General features: G+C 43.7%; 1 protein-coding gene across 1 annotated transcript in view; it reads right to left on the reverse strand.

The window, feature by feature from the left end:
• Positions 1-4,450: 4,450 nt before the first annotated feature.
• The window catches only part of LOC147614347 (transcription factor E2FB-like), a 66,428-nt gene continuing 45,576 nt past the window's right edge, over positions 4,451-25,302 (reverse strand). The window contains exons 2-14 of the mRNA XM_086780899.1: positions 7,655-7,853; positions 7,497-7,556; positions 7,330-7,415; positions 7,069-7,157; positions 6,862-6,913; positions 6,661-6,713; positions 6,481-6,531; positions 6,133-6,181; positions 5,915-5,980; positions 5,719-5,795; positions 5,376-5,595; positions 5,171-5,237; positions 4,451-5,046 (exon numbers count right to left, since the gene is read on the reverse strand). Of these exons, the coding sequence (XP_086637025.1) occupies positions 4,931-5,046; positions 5,171-5,237; positions 5,376-5,595; positions 5,719-5,795; positions 5,915-5,980; positions 6,133-6,181; positions 6,481-6,531; positions 6,661-6,713; positions 6,862-6,913; positions 7,069-7,157; positions 7,330-7,415; positions 7,497-7,556; positions 7,655-7,853 (1,185 nt within the window). The 3' untranslated portion in view covers positions 4,451-4,930. The remainder of the gene's footprint in view (positions 5,047-5,170; positions 5,238-5,375; positions 5,596-5,718; positions 5,796-5,914; positions 5,981-6,132; positions 6,182-6,480; positions 6,532-6,660; positions 6,714-6,861; positions 6,914-7,068; positions 7,158-7,329; positions 7,416-7,496; positions 7,557-7,654; positions 7,854-25,302) is intronic.

Raw genomic sequence — 25,302 nt, forward strand, 5'->3', positions numbered from 1 at the left:
AAATTTATAACTACTAACATCAAGGTGTTGCTCTGGGTCTTCTAAGCCCTAGCTCATCGTTGTGTCCTCTTTGAGCTCTTTGATTCTGTATTGAGATGCCTCCAAGATTTGGTGTTTCTAGTTAATCAAGGCTTTATAACTACTAACATCAAGGTGTTGCTATGGGTCTTCTAAGCCCTAGCTCATCGTTGTGGCCTCTTTGAGCTCTCTGATTCCCTATTGAGCTACCTCCAAGAGTTGGTCTTTCTAGTTAATCAAGGCTTGATAGGAGGCCTCTTTGTTGTGCCACTTTGCTTTGCCTTCATCATAAAGCTTTTTGTAATCTTCAAGAGTGGCCATTTTCTCATTCTGAGCTCCTATCTCATTACTTCATCTTTGTAATTTAGCTTGGTGGCTTGCCAAACTCTTTAGCATGGCTCTTTGTAGCTTCTTCACATGTGTTGCCAACACTAGATTCTACTTACCCTACTCCTATAGTTTCTCACTTGTTTCTGTCCTACCTAGTCTAGCTGGTGGCTAGACCATCCTTGAAGTCTTGTGCTACTCATAGTCTCAAAAGAATCTAAGCATTCAATTCCATTGACTTGCTTATTGTTTTCTTATAACTTAGGTGGTGGGGTGTGTGTGTGCGTGTGCACGTAAAGTGAAGTGAAGTGTGTGTGGGTGTGTGCATATATGTGTGTGCATACACAAAGTATATGTAAGAGGTGTGTGTGTGCACATGCATGCATACGCGCGCATGTGTGTGCACACGCAAAGTAAAGTGTATGTAAGAGGTGTGTCAATATGAAAGATGTTCAAGTAATGTATGATGATGTGGTGGCATAAACTTTTTGTGGGTGATGTGATGTAGCACATACTTTTGTGTGATGATGTTTTGCACAGTTTTGTGTGGCAATGTGACACAATTTTATGTGATGATATGGCACAAATTATTGGATATGTAGGTGATGATGTGGCACACAGTTTTGTGTGTTGATATGGCACACACGTAGATTTACATGATGTGTCACATTTTTGCGTGTGATGATGTGGCACACTTTTGTGGAGAACCGAGAAACCCAAGGCTCTTCCACTCTCCTCTGTCCCTTCACCTAAGACAATGCTTCCTTGAGCAATCCCTACTGTAAGCTACACAAGGAAAGTAACAATGGAACACATTTCTTCGTCCTACTATGTACATCTCCCTAACTCCCCTCCCTTCCATGCCCATGCTTCACTCTATTCTAATCTTCTAATTTCATCCCCAAGCTTTGTTCCTTCACTCAAGAGAAATCAATGTGAGCTTATCCTACTTATACAAATCTCAAATATTAAGCAAATCCACAAGTTCAACCTAAAACAAACAAGGTAAGAGTTCATATGAGAGCTCGACACTCACAAGTACCATGGAAGCTAGAAATTCCAAAGAAGCATCACATAGAGAGTACTAAGAAGGACCCACAAGAGGAAAAGAGGGAAAGACAAATCCATGTAAAAGTGTATTGAGTGTAAAGATTTTGACTTACATACAAAAGTTATGGACGTTCTCACTTGTCTAGTGCCCATTACTCAGTTGTTCTCTAGTCTAGTCTAGTCTCTAACTCTTTATTCTCTGAGCTGGTCTCCAACTCCTTATCTTCTAAGCTCGTAATTCAACAAATAATACCTAGACACATCCTTGGGCATAGTCTAGTGCCATAATGGGTGTCTAATAATATAACATTTACCTATGTGCATGAAGCTCCAAGCCAAAAATGACTTTCCATTATATGCTGTTGGGTGCTAATCTTTGGGCATTGGGAACCTATCCTTGGTCAATGTAGACCTTGAATCCACCTCTAATCAACATAATTGACCTCTGTATTGGCACTTTACACCATGTAGAACCATCTTAAGATCCCATCCATGAGATAGAGACCATGTGCTTAATTTCTTTGCTAAAGCTTTAACTTCTAGACACATTGTCCTAATAGTTGATCCTTGTATCCATCACACTTATGTTGACTACTTTCATTGTTTATTATTGACCCTTGTTGACTCAATATAATTGATTTTCTCGACCTCAATAAAGAATCATTTTTATACAAAGGAGACCAAGTGGAGATTAGAGGTTACACAACCCTAAGTCCTGGTTAACAAGATTGTGTTGTCTTGTATGTGATTGCATATCAATATCGAACATACCACTTAACCTTGATCGTCAACTCCATGGCATATCATGAACCATCCAAACCTTCCACCTCGTCAACTTAGGTGACGCAAGGATGCGATCATGTTAATGACTATAAGTCAACATGGGTATGCTCGCCCGAACTACCACAATGCAAACTAGCACTCATCTTTTATAAGACAACATTGGGTCATATAAAGAAACCTTACCATCTATGCCTATTGTTAGCAGATAGAGAAAGTCTACGAACTTAACGAACATAGTTACTTAAGACTAGTAATAGAAACCAAATAATTTTGAAGTTTGACTAACCAAGTTTGATTACTCATCATTTCTATATAAGTTATTTTTTACTAAAAGCATATTACAATCATTCCCTTGTAATAGTTCTCTTGCCAACTCTCCTTTCCCCTTCCTGCTTACTTGCATGCTATTGTATCCTTTGCATGCTATTGTATCCTTACTTACTTGATGGATGCTTGTTTGAATAGTGTTATTGTAAGTTTCTCTCTTCCATTAATTGTTTTTTTTTCTTGTCTTCTGTAAAAGTGAACCATCGTCAAGAACCATCTCTTCTTACCTCCATCTAGGCATTGAGAGCTCTCCCTTGCCCCTTTGGCAAAATGCAATCCAATGTGACAATAGAGTGAGAACGTGACAAACGAGCTAGCACACCCACAATGGAAAGTTGCATTTGTGGGTCAAAGGTAAGACCCAATGATACATGCTACGACAAGGCTAAGGCAAGCTCTTGACTTGAACATCACATGTGAAGGTCTACATGACCTTAGGTTAAAGGTTATTTGTATGGTGTGAGTGCTCAAAGTTTATTTGTAAGTAGTGAATGTAAGAAGATGAAAAAGAGAGACTGCAAGTGACAAGAACAATGATGCTGATAAGGTGGACACCTGTGTCACGTGGGTGTATGAGAGATTCATAGATAAATCAAGGTGATTTAAGGATATAAGGAGATAAGCATACAAATGATGATGGGGATCCAAACATCCTCTTTAAGAGCTTTAAATTGATAGAATCTCAATCTCATTTTCAAGTGAATCTCGATGAGAACTGAACTCTTGTTTATGCTCAGTATTGCGTTAAGAAAAACAAGCCCTTCTCCATGAGTCTTAAAAGAACTTTGTAGTATGTTCATGGAAGCAAGATTTTAAACCCTTGAAAGGATAGGAACTCAATATCACAAGTCCATGAATCAACCTTGTCCTTTATCCATAATTTCATCTTAACTAAAAAGAAGGCACGGGTGCAATACGACCATTCATGCATGTGTGTGCCTGTGTGCGCGCGCGCACACATGACCAGGCATGCTTGCAAATATAGGCTTCATACCACCATGTGGGTTTTTGAAACATAAGCACAAGGATATTTTGCACTTGCTACAAAACATTCAATGTCGTTGACATCTAAGAAAAAAGTGAGCATGTCTTGCTTTAGGGGTATGGGAAAATATTCCTACTTAGCACACTTTCACGCGTTCCACTCTCTACACGAGCAGGGGGATGATCGCATACATTAGTGTGACGAGCTATAAGGGGAAGCTCTCACCGATCCATCCTTTGGAAATGAGAATGTTGAATTTTGCTGGGGGATCATGTATAAAAAATGAACATTATGGATGAACATTCTCATTTGACCCTTAGACCAACCATTGGACAGCATATCACAATAATGCTTTATTAAATTCCAACCTAGTTTACCAAACATAAAATCTATCAAAAGCACATCTTGCATATTCACATAGAATACCAAAGCTGTGTTTAGCTTGACCCCAAAAAGTTTTCCACTTTTTTTCCCGAAAGGTCATATTTTATCTTTGAGAAAGTTTTAACCTATTTAAATTTACACGACTTTGATGATGACAAACAAATTCATAAGGATTTTTTTAATCTCAATAGGTGGCACACTACAAATGAAATGGTGGATAAAAAATAAACCCAAAAACGTGTTGGGTTTCAAGTATGACATGAAATTGTCCCTAGAACACACTATAACACGTATGACATGTTCTAATCCTGCTTGATGGAACCTTAGCAATGATATGCTTTCAGGCCACCGCTTCCATGTGAGTTGGAGAGAAAATGGCAGAAAGGGTGCAAGAAAATGAGGGCAATTCCTTTGACCTCTCATAGCTTGCCCAGAAAAATTTTGCAAAACACGATTCCTGCCAAGTGAACTTTGCCACTTTCCCATGACACGATAATTAGTAGCACAAAAGAAAAGAAATGCAGTTAGCTCCGGTTGGATAAGGTGGCAATTAAAACATTGAGCAAGGAAGATGCGTTTTGAACAGAGTTGTTCACATTAGCCCTTTTGAATGCTTCGATGAAAAGGCATACATCGGAACTCCACTGTTGTGCTAATCATAATCATTTGGAACAGGCCATCCAACAGAGCATGAATGAAGAACAATGCCCTGATGCCATATGAGATGCTTTAAAAGACCTGCACAGTTACTGTCACTCGTCTCTCCCGCCAAGCTACAACATTTTGAAGTGCTTAAATATAACCACTTCAAATAAATACATCTAAACCGCATCATCTTCTTATGCTCAACCAATATTTGCTCGTCCTGTCCTTCTTTTATTTTGCAAAAGCCCATAAATCTTTGAAAAGTTCTCACCTTATTACCCATATTGTAGGTTGTTCCAGGGGTGCAGACAGATTAGAGCACATTAATATACAAAAACTCAAAAATCCAGTCACTGGACCAGATTTTTAAGTAAAATGACCCATTTGCATGATTCCAAAATAACTACCAGACTAGCTCCCAGAGGCAACTGCGACAGCACTAGGTGGAGATTGGGGTTGCAACTCGTTTTCAAGGCTGAATTCAGCTGCACTAAGCTTCACATCCTCATCCCACATAAAATTTGGAGCTTTACTATGTCAAGGTCTTCAAATAGGAGAGAACCTCTAGATAAACTGCATAATGATAACTGAGTCAACTAAAACTTGAAATATGAAACTTCTGACATTTTATCTACAAGATATCGAGGATACGATCACTCCTCCACATGTCAGTTATACCAACACCCTCATCAGAGAGAAGCCAGTAGTCAGCATCAGCCTGCAGAAGCAAGATTTGAGGGTACCGATAAGAGAGAAATCATACATACGAGGGTAGACTGATAACCTACACACTTAAAATTTTGTACAAATCTCATCATGCATACATACATACATGGACTAATAAGCTAATACTTACATTCACATCTGACGGTACAATTCTCATGATGCCACCGGCATCTTGAGGACTGGCAAAATCAGAGCATAAAGCCTGGCCATCAAGAGCCTCAGGCTCATCATTATTGTGGGCAGTATCTGAGATCATTGGTACTGCATCACTAGAAGCCCCAACAGTTCGATGGTCCACCTCTTGAGGCACTTCAGCAGCATGCACTTCCTCAAACCTCTCTTCAAAACGGCTGCATGCAGAAAACCAAAATGTTTCCTATATCAATATCATCAAACCACACTTCATATTGGCTACAGAAACTTCCATAAAAGCTTGGCAAGGCAATTAATTGTTTCATCCCCAAAGTGCATACCTCACAAGGTAAACATCAATAGGCCCCATGGCACTTTGCAAGAGTATCTGATAACGCCTTTGAGGATATTCCACAGCCTGCAATTGTAGAATCAGCGCCCAGCCCCTTCTATGTAAGGGATGCCTACAATCCATTACAGGTTCATAGGTCCCAGAATTCACTTCTAACAGTTAAGAAACTTATGCAAGGATGTCACCTCATCAGGATCAGGGACTTCCAATGTGGTGCCATGCGGTGCTTTGATCGCTATCAAAGTTTCGTTCTACACCACAGGCAGAAAAGCAATAACACTTTCATATTCATACAAGTGCAAGCCATAATAAGCAAAGGCAAAACCACAAGCCTTGATAAGGATGTCACAGGGTCACTAAATATTAAGCAGTGCATTTTTTTTTCAGGAAAAACAGTTGTCACCTGAAAGCACGGCAGAGTTTTTATGTCGTCTTCAGTAACATAAAGCCATCTTGAGAAGGGTTGATCAAGTCCAAACAATGCTAATGACATCACTGTCATAGCTCTCAGGATGTGTAGACCTTGCATATGCTTTATAGCTACAGGACTTCATAGTAGCATATCTTGATTCTTCCGGGGTTTTACAGACAACCCCTGCCCATGAAGAGGGGAAATCTCGCCCGCCCATCCCTCAGGGGCAAGGGATTTCCCCCATAAAACCCCTGCAAACCCGATGGTGGTGTGGACAGGACAATATGTAAAAACCAAAGAAAAGGCTGAAAAACGAACAGTGTATAATTCAAAGGATACTGCTTATTGTTTTCATTCTCGCTTATGATCCTCAGTCTCTCCCGTGCCTCCCTGCACAAATCTTCAGGTTAGCTCCAGAATAGCCGCCCACCCCCCCCCCCTCCCCCCACAAAAAAGAAGAAGAAGAAGAAGAAGAAGAAGCAATCAAACAGGACAAGCAATCAACAGGGAAAATGAAACCTGATGCAACTGTCCAGCCTTCTCTCTTCTAAATGTAAACTTTCCAACTCTCCCTGCAAGTACCAACCCAATGAGCGAGCAGGGAAGACACAATTTTGCAATGACACGAGTGTTGTTTGTGTCCTGTTATGGCAATCAACAATGATGACCATTTGAGAATTTCAGTTTAACCCTAAATAATAATAAAGTCTACACTCTAACCTGCAGGAAAGCGGCCTCGTTCATTTCAATTGAGCTGGTGGCATCAAGACCCCTGTATCAAAAGACAACAAAAAAAGATATGAAACACTATCTTTTATTATATATTTGGGTGTCAAATTTCAAACCCACACTCACTCAGACAAGGGCCAGCCGAGATTAAACACTGAATATCAAGTGAAGGTTAAATAAAAGCAACTAGAAGCTTACTTCCAGCGTATCCTGTTTTTAAGCTTCTTTTCAATCAATCCAATACCTTCAAGCACGTTTGTGATATCATAAATCCTGCGTTTTTGTACCTGTGTGGCACATACAACAATACAAGGCAGGCATTACTACATGCACAACATTCAATCCAGCATCACACACACCCCCCCCCCTGTTTAAGCAAATGAAACAACCACTAAGATTCAAAACACCAATAAGAATCTGATACAGAACCAAAGATTGAAGATGAACCAAAAGTTATACATGTAACGTATCAGCAGCTTTGTTCAGGTCAAGGACTCCATCATCTGCTTCCTTCAGCAGATTTATGAACTTCTTTGTAAGTAAACCTGACATAAAACAAACAATTGACTTTCTGTCAATGTACGGGCCAAGGCAAGTGAAGTTGTTTTGAGGGATGTTGCAATTACCAAGAGAGCTATCGTAGCGGCAAGAGCTGACAGGGGTGCGGACCTTACTGGAAGGTGATACTGAAATGTCACAACACAACCGAAACCATGGATGTCAAAAGAGCAGATATTTTGCAGAGTCAAAATGAAATCTGCAATGAAAGCTCAAATATACCTACCTATGTTCGACCCTGGTGTCTGGGGTCCCATGTTTGAATGTCTACCAGATCTAGCCCGGTTAATTTTTCTACCAGCCTGTCCTGAACCTGGTGTTGTTGAAGGGCTTCCATAAGCTTCAGCATCAGGGGGGACCTGATCAGATGGCCACCCATTGGGATCCATATCGAGATCCTTATTCATATGTGGTGTATTCTTCACCTGTTGAACCCCAAAACTCTCATTGTTAACTTAATAATCAACTTTTATATACCTAGATGAATCCAGGAACATGCCCAAATTCACCTTTTAGGTACGTGCATGTTATATACTCATGGTAGTCAATCTACAAGACTATATAACTATCAACTCCATTTTGCATAGTATGGACTAGATACTACGACATCCCCCCACTAACGTCATCAATGACCAATAGTGGGTGTAGAACTCTGCATCAAGATATGGTCTCAATAATCAACTTTTAATTGATTAAGCTATTGGAACAAGGATTCTTTACATGTGGATATATAACCTACTCTATAGGCCCCCAATAGATTTACAGCCCCTTTACCTTAACTGATTTGGAAACCTACCTTTTGGGTTATGAACTAGTTTAGAAACCCATGCATTTTTTTCCCCTTTTTTGGAAAGCCTTGAATACCCAAATTGAGAAGAGAGTGATTTACGAAAGCACACATGTGGGCTGAAGTCTAAAAACTTTTGCTTGTTTATAAAGGGGTGCTTTTTATCTAATGAACCCATAGGCACTTTGTGATTTATCCTCATAGTCTCTTTCTCTCAATTTCCCCTCTCTACACCCTTATGTATCCCTCTTCTTCTTAGTCGTTTGCAGCTACCCACGGGGGAACCTTGGTATGAATGATTCACCCTTTGTCACCTTTCTCTTTGCTAAAAGTTGACACTTTGAAACTCATAGAGTCGATATCAAGCAATAACTTGTAGCTATTTATGCTGCTTGGGTGGACTGGGACCTATCTTGTTTTGCAATCTTACGCAAGGCACTGGATGCTACGACTTTATGTGGATTCTTTATCCGTGTACTCCAGGTTAGGAATAACCATAGCAAAACGGTTGAGGATGCCGGAGTGTAAGGGTGGATTGGGACCTATCTTGTTTTGCAATCTTACACAGGGCACTAGATGCTACGACTTTATGTGGATTCTTTATCCGTGTACTCCAAGTTAGGAATAACCATAGCAGAACGCTTGAGGATGCCGGAGTGTAAGGTTTCTGAGAGACTTGTTTCTGAGTCTGGCCACCCTAGGCAATTCCGAATAGGGTTCCCAAAGAGAGCATGGCTAGCCAGACTCAGAAACATGTCTCTCAGAAACCCCACACTCCAAGCAGTTCCTAATAGGGTTCCCAAAGAAAACGCAAATTTAGGTTTGGGAAGGCTTCACAGAATAAAAAACAAACCCAAGCTTTGGGTGATTCCAATCTGAAGAAAGAAAAGAAAATCCACCAAGGTCTCCGGACTTTCCACGATGACGGGTGTTTTATTTGTGACCATAAGGGTCATATGAGAACGAGTTGCCCGCAGACGAAGAAAGCACCAAAGGCAACTCATGTGACTAAAGATGCAACCAATTTTGGATTGGTCGATTCGTCGGACAATGATTGCGATTCACTGTCTTTCTTAAAAAGTCAATGAAGGATTATTCGAATATCAATGTTCCTTTCACGACCCTTCTCAAAGGACGCGGACAAAAGTCCAATAGTCTTATTACGTGGAATGCGAGGTGTGACAAAGCTTTTCGTACTCTCAAGCTCAAGGTTGAAGGAAGCACCTATTTTAGCCTTACTGGATCATGGCTAACCATTTGTGGTTGAGAGTGACGCCAACGATGACCCGATAGGGACTGCTTTGTTCCAAGGAGGCCGACTTGTGACATTTAAAAGCAAGAAGCTTGATGATAGCCAAGTCAGGTGGCATACTCAAGAGAAAGAATTGTATACAATACACGCATAAGAATTGTATGCAATACACGCATTGAAAATTTGGAGACATTATTTGTATGGATCCAAACTTATTGTCTTGACTGCCCATGAGTCTATCAAGTACATTTGTGATGGACCAGAGTTGAGCGGTAGGAAGTCACAGTGCGCAGAGCTTATGCAAGACTTTGATATGGAGATGTAGTATTGGACGGGCAGTTTGAAACGGGTTGCACATGCTTTGAGTCAGATTGGAGAGGTGAATCTTTTGAGTTTCACCGAGGTTAGTGCTAAATTGTAAGATTCTTTGAGAGTGTTGTGCCGAACCAATGGTCATTTCTGTCGGTATCGGTAGCAAGTTCAAACAAGGAGCTCCATAGTTTTAGACCAAGAATCAGGAGTTTGTACCACCTGTTAGGGTGGCTGGTAATCTGTACACCAAGACATGTAGCTCTATCATGACACTTTGCAAGATATACAACATGATGTATCTGGTCACAATGCCTTGTAAGAAGCTCATGTATTGCTACTCTATCCTGCTTTTACAAGTGGGACTACCAGCGTGCTCCTATTGTAAGAGCACAAATTGGATAGCCACCAATGTGGTAAAACTGCAAAGGGGGTGCATGCATTTCAGTTGTAGCATAGCTTATGCCTCATGTTATTGAATATGGTGTTATCATACCTACGAGAGCACAGTGGATTATGGTCGTACATGAAGGTCAAAATTTGAGCATCTTGAGTATTTATGTACCTAATGTGAGGTGAGAGGGTAGCCTTTTGGGAGACCATCATAGAGCCGCTCCCCCAAGATGGAGGGGATTTCAACATGGTTGAGCAACCCTCGAGCAAAAAGGATGGCCATGAGGGCAAAACACACCCCTTGGAGAGAGAACCACATGGGAGAGATTCATGCTCTCCTAATCAACACAAAGGTAACAATTCGTTTATATTCTTAACAAAAGGATCGAAGTTGCAAATGGATACACAGTGGGTCAACTAAACCATATCGCAAAAAGCAAGGACAAAGAACCTAATTTAACTAAGAAAAACTCTAATCACTCCATTAATCAAGCCTTCTTATTACTTGCTAGAACCAATCCTAGAGACTTTGACATCATGTTAAATTTCACACAAGGGTAGTTCATAGTAGATGATTAGGGCGACATTTTGGAGCTTTCGAAATGATGAAACTCATTTTTTTGTGACTATGATCCAAAATTATCACTTTCATGGGCTCATATGCACCACAATGATAACACCTCAATTGTAATACCTTGACTGCAATAATTGCAATCTCTATCCATCCAACTTGTCACTTTTTTACCATTCATCTAGACTCTTCTTCTATCTTTTACATTTGTCCACTTACATACAACCTTTGTACAAATGAAACAATAAATCTCGTCAACTATATGCACATGCTCCTCCTCATTCATAAACTATCCATCACCATGTTTTCAACATGCAATGGGCTTCAATTTGGGGAACCACTTCATACCTAACGATAGCATTCACTCCCATCAAGGGGGCAACCATCAAGGTGCGCACAAATTCTACGTGCTAGATCAAAAGTTTAGCAGCATACCAATTCATGTGTGAGATAACAACAGGTGACTCTAGCATACCATACCCTATAATTGGCGAGATGACTCCAAAGCAAGCATCAATAGTTTGTATGTTCGAAGTGTGGAGGTTGTGTATGCATGTCACCGTCAAAAAAAAAAGGAATCTACCGTCTTTTGTTGCTTCAACAAGAACGTTAGAGTGTGGTACAAATGGTTTTCTCCTAATCATGCGAGAGAATCATAACTTGGAGCCTCTCCATCCTCCTTCCCAAGGTCTAGACCCCAGAAAGGAACCCATACATCATCACTAATGTCAAAAGGACATCCCTTAGTACCAAGATCTTGGAAACTTGTCTAGAAGCTCAATTTTTCGAGAAGGGCTAGAGCTGCATAACCCCTTGTCAACCTAACCTATGCTACCAGACACATGGTAAAAATCGAGCAAAAGAATGTAACTCCAAAATATACATATGATGTGATATTTTCATCAAAATTTCAATGTAGGTAAAGTGATGCTTGGATATCAGTGTGAGGTGTTAAAAACCATCACCATGGTCTTGCTAAGGTTTAGTTCACTATGATCCACTGTGGAGTATGTCTTACGAAAAACCCAATGTGGAGTATGTCTTCTAGAAACTTGCCTACCCCATGGCTCTATATCCATGTCTCTCGCCAAGGAAGCAAATATCTGACTCTAAAAGAAGTCCAAAAAGTTTCGCCAATTTATGACAAAATCGTGATAATCCTATAGTTGTTCAGATCCAATGGATCCCTAGCCTTGTGGATGGAAGTAATGGCGCTATCGGATCATGAGGGTGCGAACTCCTAGCATAAAGCTCTATTGAACACATGCTCTACGAGTAGTCCCTCAAGGCCTTGGGCTGGCCCATTCCGAAGCTCATGTATGGTTGTAATGACATTAGATACAATAAAAATAATCAATAACAAGTCATGTGGTAAAGCATGGGATGGTTGATTGGACACTTGGTAGAGTTTTTGTGCATGTATGCCCAATCAAAGGGTTAGTGTAGGTGGTCGGTGTTTCACAAGCTTGCACCATCCCTCCCTAATATTCGGAATACTTCATATAGTTCATTTTCACGTCTCGCTAGAAAAGTTCTCTTCTTGCAACGAGCAACGCGTTGAAAAATAAGTTGCGCTTCGCGCCTTACAATCTACCTAGTCACTTGTTCTTACAAGAGATGGGGGTGAGTTAGCTCGACACTCATCATCATACCAACTATTTTGAGGCATGGATCTACACGGAGTCTAATGGTAGTGCAGTATGTGCAATGAAAAGAGCCTTTGATTGACTCATGCAAGGTAGTAGTTAGTGAGAGGTGAGTGTAGAGTGGAGAGATTTGCTCACAGAGTTTGTTGTATATGTCATCTAAGTTGTGATGAAAGTGAACCCATGTGTAGTGAGAGTCGAGTGAAATGGGAGGTAGAATGGGAAAGTGTCCGAGATTGTGAAAGAGAGGTAAATGTCATTGGCAACAAGCAATCCCCGAGGGTAGCGAGCTGACACTTGTAAGAGATGAAAGTGCACAAATCCTGGCAAAATCAAAGGTAAATTGATCGAATGCTCCAAAAATGGGCTCAATGTAGAAAAGCCCCAATTTTTAGACAGCCAATTAGACCAAATTGGGAGAAATGCCCCAATGCCAAGTAAATGTGCTTGTAATACCCAAAATGCCTGCAAATGTCTAAAATAGACCTGCAAATAGTGCCAATTTCTACAAAATCTCCAACTTTTGCATACATAAATGCACAAATCTCATGGAAATCGATGCCAAGAAGGAACAATGCCACAAATGTGAGCTTAATTTTGAAAAGCCCCAAATTTGGCTGACACAAATCTGCTCAATGTTGCGATTTCTGTTGAGAAAATGCCCAAATGTCAAGGTAGACTTCCTGTAAAGCACCTGCACTTGTAAATCCCTTAGACAAACTTGTAAATCTGGCCAAATTCTGCAAAAAAAATCCCTAAAATAGAGTACAATGTACCGTAATGTCTGTGAGACAAGGTAAAATGAGCCAATTTCACTGATTTTGAAGTGGGAAAATGTTTGCACGTGATCAAAATCGGCGGGCAAGTTTAGGGCAACGCTAGTACAATCGGGCGCACAGAGCAGGGTGGCGTTTGCAGGTACAATCGGCACAGGGCGGCGCAGATCTCAAGCGGCACAAGTACAGTCGACACAGGGCGGCGCAGATATGAGGCGGCGTAGGTACAGTCGACGTGTACGATGCAGGGGCGACGACGACGAGCACAGATTTAAAGGTGGCGAACGCAGAACTGAAGGCAACGAACACAGATCTGAAGGCGACTACGCACAACGACGGCGGTTCTGAGGGCGACGGCAAAGGTAGCGACAGGGCAATTGAGGGCAGATGCATAGGACATTAGGGGAAACCCTAACCCTAATGCTCAAAACCCTAATTTAGGATGCAGCCTAATCCTAATGCTCTGATGTGTGCAATAGGCTAAAGCAAGAGGAGAAGCTCAAGGGCAATGGGATAACCCTAACCCTAGCAACACCCTGCTCTGATACCAATGTTGGGTAGGAGGGCAACTAGCCTGCACACACACACACACACACAACCTCAAGCACAGAGAAACGTGAGTGCTCGAAAAGATGTACTCAATAATGGTCTGAAATGAAAGTACAAGTGAGTACGAAAAAGCCTAGGGCTAGGTGCCCAACACACATAAGTGTGTTCACACAGGGAAAAAACCTGTGACCACCACTCACAGGGAAAAAGTGCCAGTGAGTAAGCTGGGTTCACACCTGAACTAGTCGGGAGTGGACATGACCAACACTTCTGTGTGATCAACAAGGACCTTGGTATTGCACCAAGCTCTACTTGTTGGGAGCACACTTGGTCTTCCGTTGGTGTGGTGCACTAGTTGGGGGGGCTCAGACCAAATCAAACACTAAAAATGGAGAGAAGATGTGAGTTGTGTCACGATAAGGATTGTCAATTCTGTTTGTGTAAGCATTGTAATGCAAGGGGTCACCGGAAGACATATTGCACACTATCATTGGAGAATGACTTCAAGCGAATCTTGTGTGCCTTGCACAAATCTAAATCACATAAGAAAGTTAAGAAGGCAATTAAAAATCTAAAGGATTTCATGAGCACATTAAAAGAAGCACACTTATGGCATACGATATGTTGGCTTTGATGATCCAGCTCATCTATGCGAATTGCACAGAGTACATGGAACGCATCCTTCACCTCCGTGGGAAAGTTCAGGTGGACGACCTAACAGACAGCGATGGTGAGTAATTGCAAATGCATCAATTGTTGTACATTGTTTTGAAATATTGTATGAATAAAAACATTAAAAAGAATGTGGCACTTTTCCCTTTGACTGGACACAGGTATTTTCACTGTGTGAACACACTTATGTGTGTTGGGCACTTAGCCCTAGGCTTTTTAGTACTCACTTGTACTTTCATTTCAGATTATTATTGAGTACATCTTTTCCAACACTCTCACGTTTCACTGTGCTTGAGGTTGTGCCTCTGTGTGTGTGTGTGTGTGTGTGTGTGTGTGTGTGTGTGTAGGCTAGCTGCCCTCCTACCCAACATTGGTATCAGAGCAAGGTGCTGCTAGGGTTAGGAATACCCCCATTGCCCTTGAGCTTCTCCTCTTGCTTCAGCCTATTGCACACATCAGAGCATTAGGGTGAGGCTGCATCCTACATTAGGGTTTCTGAGCATTAGGGTTAAGGTTTCCCCTATTGTCCTCTGCATCTGCCCTCAACTGCCCTGCCGTCGCCTCTGTCGTCGCCTCAGACCCGCCGCCGCCGCCTTAAGATCTGCGTTCACCGCCTTTAGATCTGTGTTCGCCATCGTCGCCCCTGCATCGTACGCGTCAACTGTATCTGTGCCGAAACAGATCTGCGCCACCCGAATGTACCTGCAACTGCCGCCCTGCCCTGTGCACCCAACTGTAACAGTGCCGCCCTAAACCTGCCCGCCGATTTTGACCACCTGCAAACATTTTCCCACTTCAAAATTAGTGAAATTGGCTCATTTTACCTGCTAAATTTTGGGACAATTCAACATTAAGCCTAAATTTGCTGCTTTTGATCCTTTTCCATTTGATCTCACAGACATTACAGTACATGTACTCGGTTTTAGGGATTTTTTTGAAGAAATTGGCCAGATTTACAGGTTTGTCTAAGGGATTTACAGGTGCAGGTGCTTTACAGCAAGTCTACCCTGACATTTGGGCATTTTCTCAACAGAAATCGCAACATTGAGCAGATTTATGTTAGCCAAATTTGGGGCTTTTCAAAATTAAGCTCACATTTGTGACATTGCTCCTTCCTGGCATCGATTTCCATGAGATTCGCCACCTTCAAATCTGCGTTCACTGCCTTCAGATCTGCGTTCGCCGCCTTCAGATCTGTGTATGCCGTCGTTGCCCCTGCATCTTACGCGTCGACTGTATCTGCGCCGCCCTTTGTCGACTGTACTTGTGCCACCTCATATCTGCGCCGCCCTATGCCGATTGTACCTACAACCGCCGCTCTGCTCTGTGCGCCCGATTGTATTAGCACCGCCCTAAACTTGCCCGCCGATTTTCACCACCTACAAACATTTTCCCACTTCAAAATCAATGAAATTGGCTCATTTTACCTTGCTAAACTTTCGGACAATTCAACATTAAGCCTACATTTGCAGCTTTTGGTCCTTTTCCTTTTGATCTCACAGACATTACAGTACATTGTACTCAGTTTTAGGGATTCTTTTGCAAAAATTGGCCAGATTTACAGGTTTGTCTAAGGGATTTAGAGGTGCAAGTGCTTTACAGCAAGTCTACCCTGACATTTGGGCATTTTCTCAACAGAAATCGCAACATTGAGCAGATTTGTGTTAGCCAATTTGGGGCTTTTCAAAATTAAGCTCACATATGTGGCATTGCTCCCTTCTGGCATCGATTTCCATGAGATTTGCGCATTTATGTATGCAAAAATTGGGGATTTTGTAGAAATTGGCACTATTTGCAAGTCTATTATACACATATGCAGGCATTTTGGGTATTACAAGCACATTTACTTGGCATTGGGGCATTTCCCCCAATTTGGTCTAATTGGCTGCCTAAAAATTACGACTTTTCTACATTGAGCCTATTTTTGCAGCATTCGACCAATTTACCTTTGATTTTGCCAAGATTTGCGCACTTGCACCTCTTATCGGTGTCAGTTGATCGTGTTTTTCACGGCACGTGTATACATTTGTCATTTGCTGCACTATATATATGCCATTGTGGACACGTTGACAGACTTGCATTATCGTGCAGAACACTTGCAGATTCGGGACATGCATATGTATTTCTCATGGTGAAGGAGTTCCCTTTCAGTCCATTGATTATCCTGCTATTTATCTCCCGCATTCTTACGGTTTTGTTGGGCATTGCCTACTCGTGGTGACTTGTGACAGATTTGCTGTGTTATCATGGCCAACAGTAATAATGACCTCTTTGGAATGCTATCTCAAGAGGACAAGCTCAATGGGGATAACAACCCTATGTGGGCTTATATGATGCGTCATGTATTGGTTGTCAAGAATGTATGGCTATACGTGGATGGCACTGAGGAGCGTCCTCTTGCACCTGCTCTAGCAGAAGGTGAAGTGATTCCCGCTCACCCTCCTGCAAGTCCACCTCCTCGTCCTCCTCCTACTCAGCAACAGCGTACTTGGGATACTAGGGATGCTCATGCCCATGCGTTGATTGCTCTCTCGTGCCGTACGCATATCATTTCGCACATTCGTTCTTGCACCACTGCAAAGGGTGTTTGGGATACCTTGGCAGCGTTGTAATTAGGTCGCAAAGAGGCTCGTGTAGCTTACCTTCGAGGCAAGCTTGAGAACCCCATGCTTGAAGGTGACTCTATCAATCAGTACCTTATGTATGTGAAAGACCTATGAGAGCAACTCATTAACATTGATGAGGTCTTGACAGATGGCTATCTTGTTCAGACAGTTTTACGTAATTCGCCCAACTCTTATCAGACATTTGGCACCACTTTGCGGTTGTTGATTGGCAATGCACCTAATGCGGTCACTTTTGACAACCTTGTGACTCACTTTTGAAATCAAGTTGTTCCAAGAGGAACAACATGATGTTTGTTGAGTCAGCAATGACTGCTCCCTTTCGTGGGAATTGATCTGGGCCTAAACCTAGCCCATCGGATCCTCCCAAGACAGAGGACAAGCCTAAAAAGAAAAAGTGTTGTAATTATTGCAGGAAAACAGGACACACCATAGAGGAATGCAGGAAGCGTATTGAGAGTGAAAAAAAGAAGCAGCTGGAAAAAGAAGAAGCTAGCATCTTCTTCCACTGGTGCAGATCAGGCCAATTTGGCTACACATGTATCAGCCTTGACCCTTACATCTTCATCACCTACAGAGATGTCTTCTGATGCCGTTGCTTTTGATGACTATGCTCTATAGTCTGTACTCCTTGGTATGCATTGTCTGGCGGATGCATTTCAGGGGGGGGATTCTACTTGCCCACATGCAGTTGGTGATGCCTCATGGTCACTTATGCTTGTTGGCCCTTATGCTTGTCTATGCTAGACGCTTTCTCTTATGTGATGTCTACTGGAGATGCCTTTTATGATGTTTCCCTTGCAGCGGGATAGTTTCTACAGTGTTGACATTGTCACTTTCTCACGTGTGATGTTTACTGGGAGTGCCTTCTACACACTTGGCCAGTGTTGGCTTGCTCTCATGGTTTTGACATGTCACATGTATACTATTCATTGTGGGATTATGCATCTTTACACTTGCCATACATGCCACTGATCATGGCATCGCTGAGAGTTTACCCATCCTCTCATAGCATTGGCTATGCCAACCTTGAGCCCTTACTTTCTCCCCATTTTCAACTTTTCCCATTGCTGAGTTTTTACTTTTATCAGCCCTACCATTGCTGATTTTTCCTCATCGGATCCTCCATTGATGAGTTTCCCTCTTGCAGCTTACATTGCATGTCTCACAGGCATGACTTCTAGATCATGTTGCCTTTACACATGGGTATATCTGCTACCTCTTCTTATGCTTATCACTGGTGCAGTTACAAAGCATTGATGTGGATTACATGCAGTTCAGCTTGGCATTTGGATACTTGCCTTCAGGGTGGTATTATGCGATGCCTCTTGATTTGATGCAATTGATGTCCACATGATCTTTGACATGTATTTCAGGTGATGCGTTTATGTACTACTGTGCTCTAGCATTAGCACTATGACATTGGGGATTCTCCTTTTCCCCGTCATATAGTGCTTACTTTTCCCATTGGTAGTGCAGTTCACTCTTATTGTGGAGCATAGTGCATGGCAGCATTCACAGCTTTATCACCGTGCTACTACCTGTTCACACCGTTCACTTGAGGGGGGTTTGTTGGTCATGTCCACTCTCGGCTAGTTCAGGTGTGAATCCAGCTTACTCACGGGTACTTTTTCCCTGTGACTGGACACAGGTTTTTTCCCCGTGTGAACACACTTATGTGTGTTGGGCACTTAGCCCTAGGCTTTTAGTACTCACTTGTATTTTCATTTCAGATTATTATTGAGTACATCTTTTCCAGCCCTCACGTTTCTCTGTGCTTGAGGTTGTGTGTGTGTGTGTGTGTGTGCGCGCGCGCGCGCGCGCGCACTAGCTGCCCTCCTACCCAACAACAAGACTTCCTGATCTTCAATTTTAGTGTTCTTTTTTGTGAAAAAACTCCTTTTTATGTATACTCCCCATTCTCGGACACTTACGCACCATCAATATCTCCCGAGATAGAGTTTAAGAACTCTTTTGCGGGTCCCTAGAATGTGCAACGAGAGAAGATGTAGAGTTTAAAAACTCTTTCTGCTTCCGAGTTGGCCAGACAAACATGCGAGAGTTAAGAAACTCCGTTGAGCTTTTGTCCCTCCTCATCATGATTTGGCATATCGGTTTGAACTTGAAGATTTTATCACCCAAGTCCAAACTTGTGCCTCCCTTGAACCCTACTATTCCAAGAAACATGCATGAGAGAGCATCCCAGCTAATAGAGTTTAAGAACTCTTTTGCGGGTCCCTAGAATGTGCAACGAGAGAAGATGTAGAGTTTAAAAACTCTTTCTGCTTCCGAGTTGGCCAGACAAGCATGCGAGAGTTAAGAAACTCCGTTGAGCTTTTGTCCCTCCTCATCATGATTTGGCATATCGGTTTGAACTTGAAGATTTTATCACCCGAGCCCAAACTTGTGCCTCCCTTGAACCCTACTATTCCAAGAAACATGCATGAGAGAGCATCCCAGCTAATTCCAAGGAAGAGATGACAGCCAAGCGCCAAAAGCAGGAAGCCTCACAGAGGGGAAAGAGCTATGGAGGGGAAGCTCAAAGTCAACCATATTTCCTTGTATTTCTCACAAGGGAGAAAAATATTGCTACCTACTACAAGAGATTGAGAAAGTGAGCAAGCAAGGAACAACTAAAAGGAAACATCACACACAATTCACTCACATGCATGAAAGCTATTACCTTAAGAGAGCATAAGATAACTCAATTATGATAATGTTAGCATTGTTGCCCAAAACTAAAAAAATGATCCTAGGCGATATATATGTATATATATAGTGATCTCCAAGGCAATGCAATCAAAATATGGGATGCAAGGTTGGGCATCCCAGGTAGTCAAGTATGCTAGAGCCTCCGCCATGTGGAAACCAAGTGAGACCTCTAGAGGAGGGCCATATATCCATCCCTTTAAAAAGGATGAGCCAGTAGGTAGCTCCCATGTCTAGGAGAGTCGAGACATCTCCCAAAAAAAGTAGTGAGCTCCCACATTTTGTAATACTCTTTGCCTCCCTGTATCCATGGGATCCAACTCCCGTTGTAAGATGAGAACTCCAAAGCCAAGTAGGACCTAATGACTCTTTGTCCAAGCATTAAAATCTCTTAGGAAGAGAATGTCACCTAGCTTAGAGTAATCCATAATGTCCTCATAAAGGGGAAGGTATGGCGATTATCCATTGGGATACGCACATGAAGATGTCTCTAGCAAGAAGTAGCAAACTGCCATATGCACTATTGTCCCCTGGTAGGCAAAGCCTCATCCACATGTAACGTGCTTCCTTCTCTCTTGACCAATGTAGGAATCCTGCAAAGGTGTGGCATGAATAGGATGAACCCCACTCCTCCACATGCTTTGATCTCCCCTCTGTATATTGACTCCTACTCGTATCCACATACCTGTGGCAAACCTCTCAAGGCTCTATATTTCTTCGAGTGTAAGATGATTCCCCTTCCCCCCTTGTGAATGTCTCTGCAAAGCCTCCAAGATCCGACTATAATGTGTCATTGCACTTCCATGCATGACTATAATGTGCCATTGCACTTCCATGCATAGATGTGAACTCCTCGAAACCCCTCTCCATAGGCGTTTCGGCATACATAGCTATAACAAAACGTGTTTGCTTCCTAAAACGTTTCAAGACATCCAAAACGGTTTCGGTCAACACCTACGAAAACATTTCGGTCAACACCGAAATGTCTAGGGAACATTTCAATCACATCAAGCTAAAATAACATGCATTTAGGCTTTCCCCACATCCATTTTGTATAGCTTTCGGCTCAAAATAGAGATATCACCAATATGGTGGATTGAAATCCACAAACACTGACTTTCTCATGGATACTAACCCTCTCTCCCATTACTATGGTTTAAACTGTTAGCACATTCATCCCCAGTTTCTACCCATTTCTGATGCCCATTTGGTCCCTTTTGTATGGCCCTTGATTGTGGGCTAGCCACCCCTTTTTTTCCATATTTTTTTGGGATTTTTCCTAGCTATTTTGGTATTTTACCAATCGGCCAGCACATATGCTCCAGTCAGCCAACATACCTCACCTATAAATAGGTGGTGCTGGCCTCTCACTTTTCATTCAGTCTTGTGCATATTTTGCTCCCTCACTTATGAGACTATTTGTGTCGCTTGCTTGGGACTGTTTTGCTTCAATATATTCAGCATAGTTGCTCCATCTCTCCCTCCCTCCCTCCCTCTCTCTCTCTCTCTCTCTCTCTCTCTCTCTCTCTCTCTCTCTCTCTCTCTCTCTCTCTCTCTCTCTATTCAGCACACTCTAGTGCTCCTTTGCTTCCGCTCTGTGCACTCTTTCATGGTATCAGAGCGCCGCTGATCTTCAACATTGGATGCTCCCTCCTCTACCTCTTCATATCTTCGTTTTCTGCATGTGGGCAGACCTACGTTTTTTCACCAGATGAAGCTAGCGTTTCAGGTCATTCAAGGGCTGACTCTGTTAGAAGTCATCTCCTATCTAGATTTATACACCAGGGCCTTTGTTGTGGGTGTGCCCGCCCTTATCAGGTGTTTTATCATTTTTTCCTCACTCCCCGTATTTTTCCCATTTTTCCAGTGGTTGGGAGGGTTGCCAGAAGATGCCAGGAGCACTCCAGTGCTGGCCGACTGCATGTTTCTCAGTCGTGGGCTACTGGACTGCTGGCCGACTGTACTTGCTCAGTCGTGGGCACTTTTCTGCTGGCCGACTGCATTTATGCAGTCGTGGACATTTTCAACAGTCGTGGGCACTTCCTATGCTGGCCGACTGCTCTCCCAAGGGCATATATATAGGCCCCCAGCCCCATACCACTATTTGTATCATTCCTCGGGATCTTCTTGTGTATATCAGAGCAGAGTTACACGCCTACATCTCTCTCTCTCTTGTGCTGTTTTTCTGCCTGCGTTTTTGCTCTTGTGTTCCCAAATTTGGTCATCATCTCCGCTACGTATTCTGACATGGTATCAGAGCCTAGGCTCTAGATAGGTCTTGGGATTTGTGTGAGCAAGAGGGGGACTGTTTTGTGGTTGATTGGTGGACTGTTTTGGGCTGATCGGGAAGAGGAGAAGCAAGAGGAAGGCGGGCTGATTTGTTGGACAGCCACTTGCAGGTTTTAGTTCTTCTTTGTTCCCACCCAGCCACCCTTTTCAGAGTACATCCCCGCTATGGCAGATCTGTTTGAGATGGCCGAGAGACATGTGAAGATCCCGACACTCCCCACGTTCCCGGTGGACCGTCAGTTGGACGAGAGCAACTACGGCATATGGAAGGTGATGATGGAATCTGTTCTGGAGTCTTACGACCTCGCCGATTTCGTCGTTGTTGGTGTTCCACGGCCGGAAGTAGAGGAAGGGGAGTTACCGTCAACCCGAAAGGACCGGGAGGCCCAGACACAGATGTGGGATCGTGTCAACGCCAGGGTCCGTTCGTTTATTTTCCTCAACTGCACACCACAGGTAATCAATCATGTAAAGCATATGACACTGGCCAGAGGTATATGGCAGCATTTGGCCTCACTTTACAACAGGGTATCGCCCATGAAGAGGATTTCCTTGGAAGTACAGATGCGGGTTATGAGCCCTGCAAAGTCGTCGACGATGCGGGAGCATATTAACAAGCTGCAGGCTCTTCAGCAGGAAGTTCTTCAGGCTGGGAAGGAGATATCGTCAGAGGACATGGCCATCACGTTGCTGTCACATTTGCCCTCTTCGTACTCAGCATTTTACTTGTCGTTGATTACCAGTGGCAGGCTCAGCACCATCACGTGGGAGGAGCTTGTGCCCATGGTCTTGGACCAAGAGGAACGATTCACGAACCCTCCTCAGGGTGGAGGTTCGGAGGCCTTAACTGGCCAACGATCGAAAGGCCGTAACTCGGGCAAAGGGAAGGCTTCATCGGAGAAGTCTTCTGAGAAGAAGTCCGACGCTGACCGCGAGAAACTGAAGGCAGAGAGGACCTGTAATGATTGTGGCGAGAAAGGCCACTATTGGAGGCAGTGTCCCAAGCGGAAGACCGAGAAGGGTGAAGATTCCTCAATAGCAATCATGAAGACTCCGGCTTTCGTGCACCTGGTGGTGGTGGACACCGATGTTTCATTTTCTTCAGGCAGGGAGGAGATTGGAGGACTCTCCGCAACGGATACTCGGGAGTGGATTCTCGATAGTGGTGCTTCCAGGCACATGACTCCTTCCCGTTCCGGTTTACAGGATTTCTGCAAGCTTTCTGGTCATATTCTTACTGGTGATACGTCCACTATCCCAGTTCACAGCGAGGGCAGGATGGAGATAGTTCCCGATGGCAGAGGGGGGAAGCATTCCTCCCAGGTGTTGTATGTTCCGGCACTTGGTTTTCATCTGTTGTCAGTGCATCAAGTTTGCAAGACTGGCGTACGGGTGGAGTTTGATGAGCATTTTGTTGCTCTCCGGGACAAAGCAACAGGCCAAGTGGTTTGGGAAGGTGGAGTGGAGAATGGAGTTTACAGGCTTTCAGCACTCTCTCCCAGGTCCTCAGGTTTGTGATGAGTGGCAGTCTGGTAATGGCCACTCAAGTGTGGATACGCTGCAGGTGCGGGCTTTCCGAGACCAGGTGGTGGATAGCTTACCAGTAGATGGCAGCAGTTGGCAGGAACTTTCCAGTACTGATGTTGGTAGTTCTTGTGTTCGTCAATCAGAGGAAGCTGAACATGTCACTTATGCTCTGATGTCTCGTAGTGTTCGGGACATAGGACTTCCAGTTGTTGAGGATGTTCTTTCCACGGGGACCTTTCGGAAAGCCAGGCAGGTGACAGGTGCTTACTTGCAGAAGGAGGTGGTTTCTCCACGCTTTGTGGTTCCGGATTCAGAGGGGGTGGTTGACAAGTTTCATCAGGTTTCCAAGACTTGTTTGTGCACCGTAAACAGGTGTTGATCCTTGTGAGCAGTGTGATGTCTCTGTGACTCAGAAGCTGTATGGTTCATTGATCTGGTTGATGGACACCAGATTGGACGGGAGCTTCCTGATGAGGCGGTTGAGCTCATGGTTGCGGATGTCTCTTTGGGAGGCAGGATTGTGTTTCCTGTGGTTTCTGCGACATGCGAAGGATCAGAGACTCTTTTACACAGGAGGGGGATTGTTGGATGGAGTCCGACTCCACGGTTGGAGTGACTCGGTTTGGGGAGGAGATCCGGACACGAGGAGATCTTCTTATGGCCCAGGAGCAATTTTACGGAGCACGAGGAGGTTACATTGCAGGTTTGGGTTTCCACTGGAGGAACCCATGGTCATCCAGAGGCACTTTGTTCGTGAACAGATCGTTGCTGATGACATCCTGCTAGAGTTCTGTTCGACAGAGGACACTACGGTGGACCTCTTCACGAAGTCGCTCTCAGGATTTGCTCAGGCGGCACCCCAGCTCCCAATGGTTGGTTTCACAGCCAGGAGCTGAGAGGGGGTGTTAGAAGTCATCTCCTGTCTAGATTTATACACCAGGGCCTTTGTTGTGGGTGTGCCCGCCCTTATCAGGTGTTTTATCATTTTTTCCTCACTCCCCGTATTTTTCCCCTATTTTTTCCCATTTTTCCAGTGGTTGGGAGGGTTGCCAGAGGATGCCAGGAGCACTCCAGTGCTGGCCGACTCATGGACATTTTTCAGCAGTCGTGGGCACTTCCTATGCTGGCCGACTGCTCTCCCAGGGGCATATATATAGGCCCCCAGCCCCATACCACTATTTGTATCATTCCTCGGGATCTTCTTGTGTATATCAGAGCAGAGTTACACGCCTACATCTCTCTCTCTCTTGTGCTGTTTTTCTGCCTGCGTTTTTGCTCGTGTTCCCAGATTTGGTCATCATCTCCGCTGCGTATTCTGACAGACTCATCCCCAATTCAGTGGGCTGCAGTCCCTCTTCATCAGGGCGTCACTTGGCACGATCTAGGCGGCCTGACAAGGGCGTTTTTTTCCAGACAGTATACCTGCCCTTCTAGCGGCACCTTCCAGGGTTCTCAACAGGCGACTATTTTTCCAGACAGCATACCCGCCCTTCTAGCGGCACCTTCCAGGGTTCTCAGCAGGCGACTATTTTTCCAGGTCTGGGCAGCAACATTGCTGTCCCAACAGGCTGCGTTTCTGACCTGTTTGGGCTTGCTTTTCCACGCCTTGTTCTTGGAGCTTTCTAGGATCCCCTTTCGGCCTTTTCAAAGGGCCTTCTACTAGGCCCTAGGCCAGCACCTGTCCCTTCTGGTTATCTTGTGCCATCCCTCCCCACCCACCCCCCCGATTGTCCTTGTTCTCTGCAGCAGTTCTTGATCTGAGGCTTCAGT

Source organism: Cibotium barometz, chromosome 42 (genome assembly GCF_041138505.1).
Source record: "Cibotium barometz isolate CiBa-2024 chromosome 42, ASM4113850v1, whole genome shotgun sequence".
Taxonomy (NCBI): Eukaryota; Viridiplantae; Streptophyta; class Polypodiopsida; order Cyatheales; family Cibotiaceae; genus Cibotium; species Cibotium barometz.